General features: G+C 41.6%; 1 protein-coding gene across 1 annotated transcript in view; it reads right to left on the bottom strand.

The window, feature by feature from the left end:
* POC1A (POC1 centriolar protein A) overlaps positions 1-14,948 on the bottom strand; it is a gene marked incomplete at both ends in the record, with an annotated part of 59,200 nt that extends 44,252 nt beyond the window's left edge. Inside the window, 7 exons of the mRNA XM_082004609.1 lie at positions 345-478; positions 5,706-5,821; positions 7,215-7,322; positions 8,441-8,620; positions 12,100-12,271; positions 13,267-13,351; positions 14,931-14,948. Of these exons, the coding sequence (XP_081860735.1) occupies positions 345-478; positions 5,706-5,821; positions 7,215-7,322; positions 8,441-8,620; positions 12,100-12,271; positions 13,267-13,351; positions 14,931-14,948 (813 nt within the window). The remainder of the gene's footprint in view (positions 1-344; positions 479-5,705; positions 5,822-7,214; positions 7,323-8,440; positions 8,621-12,099; positions 12,272-13,266; positions 13,352-14,930) is intronic.
* Positions 14,949-16,014: the final 1,066 nt, after the last annotated feature.

Below are 16,014 nucleotides of genomic sequence, written 5' to 3'. Positions count from 1 at the left end.
GCACCACTCTAGAGAGGGAGTCAGAGGTGTGATACAGAGAGTGCACGACAGAGCCAGGATTAGAGTCTGGGGTGCAGCTCTGACTGTCCCCCTTAGGACTTGGACTTGCTCCCTTTCTGCCTTGTTTTCTCATCCTCTCCATTCCCACCTTACCTCCTTCCCTCTCCATAGGCCTTCTCTTCAAAACAGTCATGATCTCAAAGATTATTGTTAGTACTATCATCATCATTTTATGCAAGGAAGTTTTCAAAAGATTTTTGGCCATGAAGAGTGAAAGGCTCAAGTACAAATTTGCCCAGTTTGTTATGGGTTTGTAGGTTACTGTATAAAAGGTTTTATCTCACCTGGTGACCATGAAGAGTATACAGAAGTCTTCCTTCTAACAAGTCCAGAATTTTAAGAGTTGAATCATTGGAAGCAGTGACCAGATAGTTTCCAGAGGGGTGAAAGGAAAGACTGTTTACCACAGCACTGTGCACTAAAGATGGAAAAAACATACATAATAATCACTGAGACCAGTTTACATAAGCCTAAAGCAAAAGAATAAAATAAAGTATGAGCACATTCCAATTTTCTGTTATAAAGTTTAACCGGAAAATTATCATGAGGGAAACATTCCACAAAAACTCTTCAAAGCATTGGAGAACAACGGCAACATTCAATTCTTATAAAAATAATCACTACTTTATTGAAAGGAAAAAGGAAGCTTTGCCAGTTATTCTGGGAGATTTAAGACTACAAAAGCTTCCAGCATAGCCCCAAAAAGTATGAACAAGTGAGCTATATGATTCTGTGAGAGAGCTGGACATTGACATATTTTACTACTTTGGAGCTGTTCTCGCTCCCAAGTGATTCTAGAATAAAATCTATGTGCTGGTACATTAAGGAGCAGAGTGAAATTATGATGAAAGAAACTCAAAGTTGGCATTGCACAGGTTCTTCTGGTTTACTACCCAACTTTAACCAAGGCCGTGTTTCAGAGAAACTAGGAAAGAAGAATCAGAAATTTGAAAATGGTCCAGTATAAGCATTATTCCTTCATACATCTAATTCACCTCACCAAAAATTTAAAACCAAGTATGAATAGACAATGACGAGTGTGAACTTCCAATAAAGCAATCTTTCCTGCATGACGATGAAGCCTAAGAGTTATTTTGAAAAGAGTTAAAGAAAATGCTCCAGGAAAAAAGCCAAACTACACTTTTAAGTTCACTGTGACATTAAACATCTACTTAATGCAGGGATTTTTTTCCTTCCCCAAACTTTTACAAAACAGGCTATTGAACATATTTATTTGTGATAACATTCAGTACTTTACATACGTACAGCTTTGAGCTTATGTGAAATTACAGAATATTAAGACTATGCTTGAAGAGACTTTTAACTATCCAACTATTCTTAATTATACTATGTGTCCTCCAAAAGTTCTGGCATCTCAAATCGACTACTACTAGCCCATCGCCCCCAACTAAGTTTATATTCCCTTGAGTCTACTGTGCATATTGCAAATGCAAACTGCATGTTAAAAACCCTCAAAATACAATTTTAAAGACATTAAAATCAAATGTTACCTTTTATAGATGTGGATTTGAAGCATAAAGCTGAAATAACCTTGCTCAATTGTAATACAGAATGCATCTACTTTTTAAACTGAAGAACATTAGATATCTCAGCTTAAGTTCTGAAAACGTAACTCCTCTTGACCTGGACTATTAAAAATGCAGAAGAAAACCTCAACTCAAGATAGGTGACAACCCTGTATTGCACTATGTATTAAAGGAGAAAAAGTCTACATGGAGTTTTTCCTCCTGAACGAATGCTAAATAGATTTCTCCTCTGAAAATCTTATTCCTAGTGATTTGTAATATTCCTTACACCATTAGTGTCTACATTCAGATAAAGGTGAACCTATTTTGTCAACTAAGGTAAGTCGTAAAAGGAATCACACCAGAAACAGGCCAAGTTAATGACATATCCTCTAAGTTCCAGATAGTAAATTAAGTATTTCCAGTTTCCCCCAAAAAAAACTTTTCATAATGGAAAGAAATCACACAGACTGTGGCTGTGTAAGCAGTCACAGCTACTGCACCAAGGAGTTCTTGGCTGTCATAAGCTCAGGGAAAACTTCATCTCTGTTCTGCCAAAACAGCTCACACCTCCCACAAGACTGTTCACAATACCTCTCCAAAAACTTGCCAACACATCCTGTGACCTCACTTTGTTTCATGCTGTAAACAATAAATCCAGTGCAGCACAAGGTGGCATCTCCCACTGACTTGTTGCTACAAGCCTACCCTTCTGCCAGCCAAGCCCTAGAAAAATAATGGCCATTTAAAGGACCTATACTGGGGGGTTAATTACTTAAAATAGAGTCACGTCAGCCTATCGAATGACTGAACATAACCATCCCAAGTCTGGCAATACTACTTTTATGTAATCAGTGAATGTAACCTCTTCATAACCAGCAGTCAGAAGACAAATTAGGACTGACTTGACACAGCCACAGTCCCCAGTCAACAGATAACCACCATCCAGTCCCAGCTGAACTGTATAAAAGTACCAATTGCTCTTTTTAAAACAGCAGTAAAAAAGAATGTCAGAGCTGTTTCCATAGACCTGCAACAGAGGTGCCCCACACAGTTTTGCACAGGGGAAAAAAAAAAAAGTGTCAGGCAAGAAACATCGGTCTTTTTTTTTTTTTAGGAGGATGGTCAGCTGTACAAAAGTTAACGCCAAGTAGCACATTGAAAGCATGTCTGTTCTCCTGTACAGTAAACGTGACCAGAGCATACTTTACTTTGCTAAAAAAAACCAAACAACAAAACACACCATACAAAAGGCTTTGCAGTTTGCTCTCTACTCCCAACTTTCATTGACAAATGTCACAGTTGGAACAAGTCCTGGCAACAAGAGCAACATTACTAAAAGACTAATCAGTTCAGGAAAACAACCCAACTTTAACACACAAGAGTCTGTGGCAGGGCTCTCTGTCCATTAACTCCTTGATGCAACTTAATCTTTAAAATGGATTCCCTTGAAATCAGGCAGCATAAGCACGTACTGAGGGGAGAGCTGCCCTCTAGTGGGACTGAGGTGGCAGCTTCACATGGGAGAGCCACAAAACTAAACCCAATCTAGCCAAAAGACGTGTATAACCCTCAGAAGAGCAGGGCTTACAGAACATGTTACAAATACATCAGTTTGCACTCACAGCTGCATGAAGTGACTGCATACAGCTACCAGTGCAATTTCAGGTTTCTTTGGCTTTATTACTAGTTCTAGTTCAAAGTTTAATTACATAATTAGAATTTACACAGTAGCTGTTAAAAATAAGACTCATAACAGGAAAGATCACTATCACCTTGCTATCGAGCAAGGGTGTCAGACTAAAATGCCATTCAGTAAGGGTGGGATACAGGAGAAACATGTAACTCCAAGACACAAGATAAACCTGGCAGGCAAACCGAAACCACATTAGATTCAGACAATTTAAAAGCAGTTAGTAGAAAGCAGGAAGGGATGATTTTTGAGCCAAGTTACACTGTGGCTGGAAACACACACTGCAGACCTTGCTGCTGTTGAAAAGCTGATAAAGTACATTAAAGGACAATCTGACACTGTTCAAGTATTTAAACATGCTGCCTATTTTAGCAACAAGACTTCAGAAAGGCGTTTCCAAGTTTTAATATGGGTCACAAGTTAACAATACTTACTACACAAAGACTCGCACTTTAGCATTCATCGTTGTAATGCTCAACATTGGTGAACAGTCCTCAAAAGGTTTAATTTCTATTAGATTTTGTTAACTATTAGAGAACTGAAAGTGATTGAAAGTCCGTAAGAATAACTAAATAAAGTAAATAAATCATATTATATGAGAGTTCAAGGAGCACAGGCAGGTTTACAGTTGAAAGAGTTCAGAGTGCTCGACTTGACTACACAAGGAGAACATACTTGAGAGGAAGACCTCACGTTAAAAGCCAGGGATGAAACACAATTGAGGTGCAGGAAGCTGATACTAGAAATAGGATTTATTTATTTATTTTTGCTACCCAAGAAAAAAACCCTATTCCAATGATGATGGTGTCCCCATCGGTGCTTAACAGCCAGATCAATTGATCATAATGGTGTTTACATCTATATGCAAAGAGCACAAGAACAGCACTCTACATACAGCAGAATCACAACAGGATTCTAAAGTTTGCAGACTGTTCCCAATACCACAGCAACCTCTTCTGGGGGAGCTTTTATTTATTTTTTTAATGGATCCCAAAGGACTTTCATAATCTTAATAGCTTCTCTACAGACAATCTGCATTTGCTTCAAGATAAGTAACTACCATTACTTATCAAGTAATTGTCTAGCCCTTCACATGTTGCTGTGAAGGAAAACAAACAGAGGAACTCTGCTCCTTAAACATTGCTACTTTCTCTGCCTTTCTATATCAAGGAAAACTAGAGAACTTGTACTGAGAGACTACGCAATTTCTTTCATCACCTTATGATTAAAGGGATACACAGTCAAAAGCACTTTAAAAAACAACTCTAGTTACATAAAGCCAGAAGGACCAACAGCTTTAATTTAGAACTCAATTTCTGTCTCTCAACTTGAGAAGTTAGCAGGGATCAACTGCAAACTATGTTACTACTCTGTCTTTTCTGCTTTGCATTCAACTGTGAGGCTGTCACAGCAGGAACTGACAGTATCCGATATGGATGGCAAAAAGAACAACACATCAAGCTCCAGCACCGTACCTCTGATCTGCTTTACTAGGATGCCAGATGAAGTCTTCATGAAAAGCTAACAAAATTAAGTTTAATAAGCTATCTATACTGGAAGCAGTGCTTAAGTATATATGTGAATATACTATGGCAGTCCTAAAAATCATTACTAGTGAAGAAAATAAAAGCCATGTTTAGGCTCAAGCAACTAACATGCACAAAACAGTATGATCAAATGCAAAGAAGCTTGCAGGGATGGGAAAGGACACTTTTCTATCCAGCTCTACGAAAGCGCAGCACTCATCTCTTTGATAAGAACAGGTAATGGGAGGAGATGCCATTTTGAAGGTACGGATTAAAAAGAGTGTAGACTCTGAAATATAAAAGCTAGCTACTCCAAGGACAAGCCAACCCAGACAAGTCGTAACAAGGTCAAAGTCAATTCTGGAAGCTGAAAACCAAAGGATACACTGGAGAAAGAACTGTAAAGATGGATCATGGTACAGAATTGCAATTGGTTGATTTTGATTTTCCTCTTTTGTTAACGTCTGCTAGTTCTCTCATTGAGAAATTAACCTTTTGCTTTGCTGGAATGCATCTGGCTCCTCCTACAGGCTTATTTGGAGGCAAAGGCCGCATCCTTTCTACTGTGTATCATTTACTCAAGAACAGTGAATACAAGCCAACTGGCATTGCAGATCACACCTGCAACACAAGACAGTGTCAGCATCGGGGCTTTTTCACCTTTTTTGATGGTGGACAGAGAAAGAAATCAGAACAGAGCTGTTTCTCACCGATGTATGAGAATCAGTGTTGAAGCTAACACAATGCAAAGTATGATGTTTGGTGAAAAAAAGGCTTCCACTGGCAGGCCTAAGCCAGTGCCTTTCTGGAAAAGCAGCAGGTGACAGAAACAATCCTTGGCTTCAGAGCAATTCATATCAACATGTGAAAAGGTCTGATTTTTCCAAGATCTTAACTTGCCTTGATAATGCTGAAGTAGTCTATTCATCCTAACGTCCCACACTTTCACTGTGTTATCTGTACCAGCCGCAGCAATGCATGTACCACTGGGATGAAAGTCCACATGATTCACAAACCTGTAAATTGCAGTTAAATCCAACTGTTTACATTCAACTCTTGCTAAAGATCAAAATGGTCTTTTCAAGAAGACCAGTGCATCATACATCATGATGCATTGAATGTTATAGAAAGGAGGAAATAACCTGAATATTCATATTGCTAAATTTCTCTTAAGACCTTGCTTATAACCCCAAGTAGACTGCAGGATTGTATCTAAGCATACCGTCTTCAACGTTTTGCATTACAGGTGTAGGAGCTGTAGATACAAGCCTCCTGAAGTCTGATGAATCTGTCACAACATTTTCAAGTGTTCATTTAATGTCTCCATAATATAAGTCTATGATTAAATTAACAGGATTTCTAGAGTGGTGTGTACAAGACTGAACAGATATTTTTCTTTACTACTCTTAGATAATTTTAAGATGGAACTTACTGAATTTGTGCCTGAAACCCTATGTTGCCACTTCAAGGCAAAGCAGCAAGGCTGAGACCAAATTCCTTTCCGCACTTGTATGCAATAAATTCTTACTTTGAACACACAAGTACAGTAAAGCCTTCAGAACCTTCAGCGAAGAGCATCTTGTAACTCCTCACCTAATTCATGCAAGAAATTGAATAAAATTAATTAGCCTTTGAGTATTCTTGTAAAAAATGCTGAGAAAGTAGGGGTATTTGAATTGGTAGTTTGGACAAGTTATATTCTTCAAAGCATTAGAAAAAATAACACTGTCTGAATTTGTCTTAATATCATTGCATATTACCTGGAAAGAACAAACCTTTGTACTTAAAAATTCAATGCAACAAGAAACTAGGAAGATTCCAGTCTCAGTTCTCTAAGGACCTGTTTTGTGTTTGTGGACAAATTAACTTCTGCTGTGGCTCAATAGTCTCCATACAAAAAAAACAATTCAACAGCTGTTTTTTCTGAGTACAAAGTGGTTTTTGGAATAACTTTGTTATTCAGAAATTTGAGAATGAAACAAACCATCCAAGTACCAATCTGCCAGTACACTTTTGATCTTTTGATTTACTTCAACTCAGGACAAAATAAAAAAGCTTAACAAAGCTAGAAGAAGAAATACAGAATTTAAGCATCTCCAAAAATAAGCAAGCATAAAGAAACTAAGCTTGACGTGTTGGATAGTTATCTGAACATAAGCCTCAAGGTTCTAATCTGGACATGTCATAAGAAGGTCAAAGAAGTTTTGGAAGCTCTTTTTGCATCTCATTCTCCACTGACTCCTTTTTTTTTTAATAGCTGCGAATGATTTTTTTTTTTTTTTAGAGGTAGAAGTGATTGCCAGGACAAGGACCTCTGACTGCAGTCACAAAACAAGGTGCACATTCACCTGGCACTCCCATTTCAGCAATCACAAGAAGGTCAGTCCTTGTGCACCACCAGGTACTTACCCACCATGCTCACAGAAGGAGTGTATACATTCTCTGCTGGTTTTATCCCACAGTTTGACAGTTTTATCATCACTGGCTGACACTATTAATCGTCCATCAGGAGAGAATCTAAGACAAGAGTTATAGCAGTTAAGAACTGCCCCAGACAAAAGGTGTACAGGGTCAACTGGATTTGGTCAGCTGTCAAAGTATGCTGGTAAACACATTTCACGCAAGTCACACCAGCATCAGTGAGACTAAAAGAAATTCCAATCACTGTAAGTTGAAGGGAAAAAAAAAGCAAGCCATAGAGTCCTCAAACTATCCCTAATTCCACAAGCACATAAAGTAACCCTCAAGAAAGTCTTCAGTCTGACTTAAGATCTCCTGTCCTACTTGCTTCAACTTAAGTGTATCTCAGGTTGTTTCTCTTGATCTCTTCCTGACTCAAAACAATTCCTACCCTTGCCAAACATTCACATCAATATAATTACTCCCAATATAAAAGCTTCATCATTCTAGTGCTGTAAAGGAACGCATTAAGCTCTTATTGCAAAGTTTCATGTACAAGACAGATCAACATATCTCTTCACAGGCATAATTTTACAGGACCAGGACTTGAGCCCCTAGAGATCATCATCTTACATACTGGAAAAACATTCTTTCTGCTCTACTGTGGGCATCTATAGTACTACCAGTCACTGCTAGCACCACATTCAAGAATCATAATGAACTTTTCACTTCCAGAGAAACTGTAGCTTTATCCTAAATACATACATACATAAAAACTCCTCAGAACAACTGAGATGGAAAACTGAAAACCAAATCTGAGACAGTTATAAGGAAATAATGTTTTTATTACAGCAGTACTTTCAGCATTTTGGAAGGAGCTCAGGTGATCATTTTTAAGGAGAGGCAGGACAGGTCTAAAAGTAACTAAGCTGAAATAACAGCTATAATATAAATCTCTCATTTTGCTTCTGTTAGCAACTTGAAGATGCAAAAGTCTCCATACCAGGTAAAAGCAAATCACTGAGCAGGAAAGTTTCTGCTTGACAAAGATCACTGAAGAAGCAGAAAGTAAGTACACAACTACTATCTAAGGTATCTCTCTGCAGGTCAGCACTGTATTTCAGTCACTAGACACACTTGAATCATCCTGAACAGAAGTGTGCTGCACAAGATCATGATGCTCAGTCTATGCTTTGAGGGATAAATCCCTCTATTCATCAGAAAGCCGTACTTACCTGGCACAGCGAACCCAGTTTATGTGTTGACTAAGTGAGAACAGAAACTTCTGCCTGTGAACTGTCCACACTTTGACTGTTTTGTCATCGGAAGCTGTAACTAAAGACTGGCCATCACTGGAGAAATGAACACTTCGCACAGTTGCCGTATGAGCCTTGAAGACAGTAGATTCTCCTTTGCTATACAGAAGGAAAGAATACTTAAAAATTGCACAGCTAGACAGCAAAGACATTATGTACCTGAAAACACAAAGCTTCTATATGCTGAGCAATGCTATTAACCACCATTTCCATGGGAACTGCATGTGCTTACATTAGGAAGAAAAAGTTGATCAAGCCCAAACAAACTCATGCTTCATGAGCTACAAAGAACACAGAGCTAAAACCAGTTGTTCCAGTTCAATACTGGAGCCCAATCCAACAAGAAACAACCCATGTTTCCTATAAAGGGGCAAAAAATGCTATTGTTAATTTGTGCAACCATTTAAAACAACATTTATGGAAACATTAATACAAAAGAAGGTGCTGAATTTCTGTAATGTTTCCAGGTCCTTTGCTGCAAGGCAGGTGAGGAGGGAGGTAAGCGTTTTCACCATTCATCTAGACAGAGCCAAACAGCCAACTACCTCACAGCTGTTGCTGTAATGGCCCATACCCCAGCTGAACACTTCCAATGCAGCATCACACAAGAAATAACAACTGAATTCTGCGTGTCTGATGTTGTACAACTTTGAGCAAGCTACCGTTAACTCAGCCAGGCAAGACAAAGTATTGTTATTCTTCTTTACCCATCATTTCCAAATACATGCAAGAGGCATTTTTCTGGCAAATAAACGCAAGGCATATTTAGAGATCTAAAGCACAACATATTTAGAGATCCAACAGGTATATGGGACTCTTGGTCCAAGAAACATCTCCAGCATGTGCTGTACTACCACGAACTCCATATTCACAGACAGAAGAGAACAAGAGAAAGACATGGTGGTTTGCTCCCTCCTCCATTAGGATTTAACAAGCTTTATACTGAGGCTAAGGACTACTAAAACTGTAAAGGCCAAAAAAATCAAAATACTATATACCTTCTAGCAATATTCTGGCCCTCCTCAGAAAAGGTCAGAGCTACATAGTTTTATTTAATCCTTTAACTGCCAGAAGGCAGGGAACAGTAAAGGTTACTTCTCAGGAAAGCTTTCTTTCTGTCCAAAACCACAGAACATCCCCAAGTCTGATAAAAACTCATGCAGAAACATTAAATTACAAAATGCTGTCAGCGTGGCTTATAGAAAACAAACCCCAAAGACAAAAATCCATACACTAGTGTAGCATTAACTCCTTCAGTAACATATCACCCTTGAAAGGGACTGCAAGTTTTCAGATTCTTTGGAAATAAAGGCCTGGCCTACAAACAGACCATGAGGCAGCTTCTCCCTTCCCTTTTAATGACAGTACAAAACTGGCAAGCTGAAGGTCTCAAACTTGACTCAGCCTCAGTGCTCTTTTTTTTTGTTCCATCTAGAGAAGCTAAATTGACAAAGAACACTAAATAAACACAGATTAAATGTGCCATGCACCAAGGTATTCACAACCAGCATAACTCCCTTTCCACACTGGCCCTTTTCTGACATGACAATCATAGGCGCAGTTTAGATCACAGAGCTCATACCCCTAAGCAATCAAGACAGAATCACCCAACACATCATTTAAGTTCAGTTTTCCTACCACGTTCTAGTCCTTTCTTAAAATTTATACTTTAGCTTCTGAGAAATCTAACAAGTTTACACTGTAACTTATTTTCAATATTCTGTGTTAGCAGCACAGCTCTGGAGGTTGCAAAATGACACTGTTAGTCTCTTCATAGGAGAGTTTTTTTCATAATCCATCTTATGTCTTTTAATAATATATATGCTGACATGTCATTGTGATCATTTCTCCCAGGAAAGGTTAAACTGCAATTAATTGTAACTGAAGTTACAAGCTGCATATTTTAGTTTCACTTCACTATAAATTTTTAACTTTATGCAATTCTGCCATATTTACTGTTTAGTCACTCCACCATCATGAATGCACTGAGACAGTTCTGTAGCTAAAGAATAAGTTGGAATTTGCCTAAAAAGCAGGGCCTATACTTTTGTCACAATGGTGCATTTGCCCCACATGCATAACTTGTTCTGAATACAAAGTGAGCGCTAGGAATTTATGTTTACAGGAGCTCAGGCATTCTGATAGTTTCAGGTGAGCATCATGATGATTAATAGGTAGGGGAAAATGAGGACATGAATCTAGTTTAACTTAGAGCAGTGTATTAGTCTAGCAAAACTTATCGCAGATATTTAAAAGTCACTTTTATCACATATTTTTAAAAGCCACCTTCAGAACCTATCAGTTCCATGACACAAGTTACTTATGGTTTAATAGATCATCAAATAAAGCTTCCAATGTGTAATCATAACCAGAATAACTCATCAAAAATAAACAACTGGAAATGCTTTCCCAAGTTCCTGAAGTGACATGTTTATCTTAAAGTTGAGGTATATTTTTGTGTGTTTTTGTTTGGTTTGGGTTTTTTTTTTTTTAAATCCTTTTTATTTGCCACCACAATCATCAGGTCTGCTTCTAGACACAGTCCTTTAGTCTTTGATAGCAGCAATTTACAACCTTACAAGCAAAGGAACCTCAAATACCTTTATATGTGCCTGTCCATTCAGAAAAAACAATCCCACTGTTTATAGTGTGGGAACCAAGATACCAGAGGAAACAGACAGCTGCTTTTCTGCATCTCAGCTGCAAAAAGTTTCTCATTACTCACATCAAGTTTTCAAGCAGAAGTTCTGCAGCTGTCTCCTCTTTGTGCTGTATTTCAACTAAGTGCTCCTTGTTGAAATCATATCACTTAAAACAACGCATGGCAGAGTAAAACAATGTAAGTTCTGAGGCTTCTCAGCCAATGATTGTCAAGGACTTGGCAAGCATTAATGAGTTAAAGGAACTAAACCCTCTGCTCAAAAATGGAAGCTTCATAAATATATATTAAGACAGCTAAGGTATTGAAAGGGTAAGTAAATTCTTTTTAATCATATACAAGCTCACAAAAAAGTCAATACACAATCCAAAGTAGTCTTTTATCTTAATAATATGCCATCATTTACCATCAGTGGAACAGAGTTACTAGTTTGAGACCGAGGAATAAAGACTAAAGGTACCTAACCATTTTGTGGACTATAGCAAGCATGCAAGCCTGTAACCTCCACCTTGCTCACAGAACAGGCATCTCCATCACTAAACCCCAATTTGTGTTTCAGCATCTTGCCTAACACCAGCAAAGAAGCAAAGGATTGATTTGCCAGGAGGAAAGACAGACTGGGTGAGGAAAGGGAAGAAAAATCCAACAATTCACCACATTACAAGTTACATTAGTGACTTGTTATACTAGCACAGGAAGTTAATACTGGCTTTAAGCTTTGCAAAGGATTTTAGTTTTGTTTCCAACACAATTTCAAGACTAGATTACCTCTCCTCTGTCAGAGCTGCCACATAAAATGGTTCTTCTTTCCTTCAAACAGATCCCAATGCCACAGCTGAAGAATTGCTATCAAGAAGCAAAAGGAAATCCCAATCCATAGTTAAAACACAAAGAGAGACAGAAGGGAATCGATACTTACACACTGGGAACCCATAAACGGACTGTTTTGTCTCTAGAGCCTGAAGCCACCAGGTGACCAGAAGGTGAAAACTGAACACACATGACTGCATCTTTGTGGCCCACAAAGCGATAGGCTCTCATCTGAGGTCTCATACTCCAGATCATCAGGCACGAATCCATCGAGCCACTTGCTGAAGTAAAAAGACAAAACAAAACCAAACTTGCATTAGTTCTACTCCAATTACATTGAAACTACATTTCACACGCAGTTCACCATCACAGCTTCCAGCAATCTCAAGCACATTGTCCTTTGCACTTCACCAGTGTATCACATACTGTATATTTCAGTAGTAATTCAAATAAAACTATGTCATGCACTGGCTTGGACTGACAATTCTACTTCCAAGAGTCAGTTCACGCAACAGCCACAGAGGCAAAAGCCACACGAGTTGCAGAACTTCTTCCAAATACATACACACTAAGGAAACACATAGAAGGTCTGCGGGTGAAGGTTATCTCATCACTTTTTTCACTGGGAAGCAGATGCAGCAGGTTAAATATCAAGTAACACACTACAGATTAAGCAGAGAAGTCCTGTGACAGTGACTTAAAGACAACCCAGCTACATCCACCTCCAACATCTCTCTCGTTGCAAAATGTTGATCAAAGCCAGCTCAGCAGTTCTTAGCAATTTATGAAAAATCCAAGCTGGCAAAGCAATTAGAGCAGTGTTCAGTTTGCTATTAGCAGGATGGGTCAGCAGGACTTGGTGATAGTCATGAGAGGCTTTAACATAGCAGGTTACTGAATAGCAACAAGGACACAATCCATGGCATAACCATGGGAAGCTGTCTAAAGGGGAGAAATGAAAGATGAAGAAGAAAGGTAAGATTTACCTTAAGTTGACTGCATGGTAAAGCCATGTATGTGAAATCATAAGCAATGGTAGATGTCCCTAAAGGTCTACCAGGATGCACACAATCTGCAACTCCTACAGTTCAACAACAGGGTTTTGGTTTTTCCAAAGCACATAGAAACGTTCATCCTGAAATTCTCCACAGTCTCTTCATCATGAAAACAAGTTCTTTGCTCTTGTAGAGCTCAGTACCTCCACTGCTCCCTCCACTTAACTAAAGCAGAGAAGCTCTTTATCATCTGGCCATCAAAACACAGGAAGACAATTTACCCAATTGTTTCTTATTGAGACTGAAGTCCACACTAGTGACAGCATCTCTGTGGCCTTTGAAGTGTCTCTCCAGGGACGGATCTTCCTAGAAGACAGTAATGTTCAGAGACTATAGATTAAGAACAATCTTTGCACAATAAAACCATTTTACTTCTACAACAAGCAAACCAAGCCACATATTCATCCCACAAAAAACAAGTAGAGATAAGAACACCGTGCAACACAACATACAAATTTCATATGTATCAACAAACTTTAAGAGAGGCAAATTATCCAAGCTGATAACCCCCTGGATCCTAGGTGATTTGCATGAATCATTCAGGCACTTTTACAACATGCTGCTAGAGCAGAGACCCCAAAGCTGACTTTGGAACTGATCAGACCACCTGAGCAGGCAGTCAAGCTCAGCTTTGCTCTGACAGCTGCTCATCTCAGCCCAGGGGTAGCCAAGAGGCCACTGTTTGCACAGAAGGGACAAATTTGCAAGACTTAACACACCTGCCAAAACAGACAGGTACAATCATAACTGCAGCAAAACAGAGTGACCCACTACCCTTCCCCCTACATCTGGGGAACACAGCATGTCCCTGCACAGCGCCTTGCTGCAAAGGCCAAACAAAGCCTGAGGTCGGGGGGGGGCGGCGGGACGAGGCAAGGGGACGACATGGGGACGGGACACGGTCAACACGACACAAAGTAAAACCAAAAATACTGAGAGAACCATTACAGGAGGTTGAAACACTTGAAAATTGTCCAGACTTCAGAACAGGCTGATCAGCCTTCAATCTCTGCCCTCATAGAAACGCCTCTGCCTTCCTGGCAACCCACACCACAGCCTGCTCCCCCTCAGGACTTGACCACAGCCCCAGCCTGCTCAAACACCCAGCCCCAGAAGAACAGGGCTGACATCCCCCCACAACACACAGCACCAGCCCTCCCCAGATCCAGAGCTTCCCACACACAAAAAACACAGTCCAATCCCAGCAGTAACAGCACCGCAAGACCCAAGGCTGGTCCTCCCAAGCAGCATTAAGCCCTCCCCAAGCCCATCTTTACCTCCAGTTCCTGCCCAGCCCCAACTGCATGAGGCCACCCCACAGCCCCAGCCCAGGTCAGCCCCTACTGCACAGCCCAACCCCAGCAGCACTAAGTCTCCTCAAACCCAGAGCTGCCCCCACCACCACCCCAGGGCCCCCCAGGCCTTCCCCTGCACAGCCCAGGCCCTGCAGCACCAGACCGCCCCCGGCCTGGCACCAGGCCTGCCTTTCTCCCTCCCCCAAAGTACCAGGGACACCGCCCCTTCCCCTACCCTGCACCATGCCCCCCCCCCCAGCACCGCTTTAAGAGCCACACCCCATCAAACCCCGAGCCCAGGCGCCCCAAGCAGCTTCCCCGCCAGCGCCAGACCCCCCAACGCTCCCCCCATTCTCAGAGGCCGCGGCCTCCCCTCCAGCACGCTCTCAGACGCCCGGGCTGCCCCCGTCTCGGCCTGGCCCAGCCCCAGCGGCCTCCCAGGCCTTTCCCCTCCCAGCGGCACTAAGGCCCCGGGCCGCAGCAGATCCCGGCCCGGCCCGACCTCCCCTCAGGCCTTCCCCCTCTCAGCCCAGCCACAGCAACAGTAAACCCCTCAGGCCACAGCAGGCCCCGGCCCAGCCCCCCCTCACCAAACAGCCGGCAGCCATGACGCCTCCCGCAAACCACAATTCAGTTCCCGCGCCTCCCGCGCCCCGTAGCAACGGTTCCGCCCTTAAAGGGGCCGTGGCGCCGGGCCGGAAGGGGCGGGCGGTAGCACTTCCGGCTGTGGGTCGGGCCTGGCAACTGCGGGGGCCGCCATTACAGGCTGGAAAGCTGGAGCGCAGGGTAGTCGGGCATCCGTCCATAGCCTCCTCGTCCCGCTAGCCAGGCTATAGAGCAAGCCTGGTTGGAAGCGTAGGGAATGGGTCTCACAGGCGTTGCCATGGAAGTCAGTTCCTCTGGGCACAGCTAGCTCTGTCCGAGGGTGCACAGCAGTGTTAACAAAAATCTCTTTCCGTCGTTATTGCATCAATCTTTATAGCATAGACACGTTAATATATATATTAGTTCACATTATATACTGCAATGTAAGGAGGTAGTGAAACTTTACTGGAGGCTCTGGTATTGTTTGTAGTTAGGTAAAAAGGACAGTCCAGCCCAGCCCTGGGCATGAGGCCTGTGCTGTGTGGAAGCTCAGAGGTGTGCCTGAGGGGTAAAGGATATTCTTGGCCAAGTAAGATCTAACACCAGCCTCCGAGCCCCTCTGACCCAGCTTTGAAAACCTCCCAGCATCATACACAACTCCAGCAAGACCGACTCCATGGATGTCTGGATCAATGGACAAGCTGCAAGAAAGCTGCAGAAATCAGAGATAGGGGTTGGAAGGGACCTCTGAAGATCATCTGGTCCAACCCCCTGCCAAGGCAGGATCGCCTAGGGCAAGTTGCACAGGAACGTGTCCAGTTGGGTTTTGAAGGTTTCCAGAGAAGGAGACTCCACAACCTCTCTGGGCAGCCTGTTCCAGTGCTCCGTCACCCTCACAGCAAAGAAGTTTTTCCTCATGTTGAGGTGGAACTTCCTGTGCTGCAGTTTATGCGCATTGCCCCTCATCCTGTCACTGGGCACTACTGAAAAGAGACTGGCTCCATCCTCCTGACAGCCACCCTTCAGATATTTATAGACATTGATAAGGTCCCCTCTCAGCCTTCTCTTCTCCAGACTAAACAGCCCCAG

Source organism: Phaethon aethereus (assembly GCF_964289735.1).
Source record: "Phaethon aethereus genome assembly, chromosome: 11".
Classification (NCBI taxonomy): domain Eukaryota; kingdom Metazoa; phylum Chordata; class Aves; order Phaethontiformes; family Phaethontidae; genus Phaethon; species Phaethon aethereus.
This window is presented reverse-complemented; position numbering and strand designations above follow the sequence as displayed.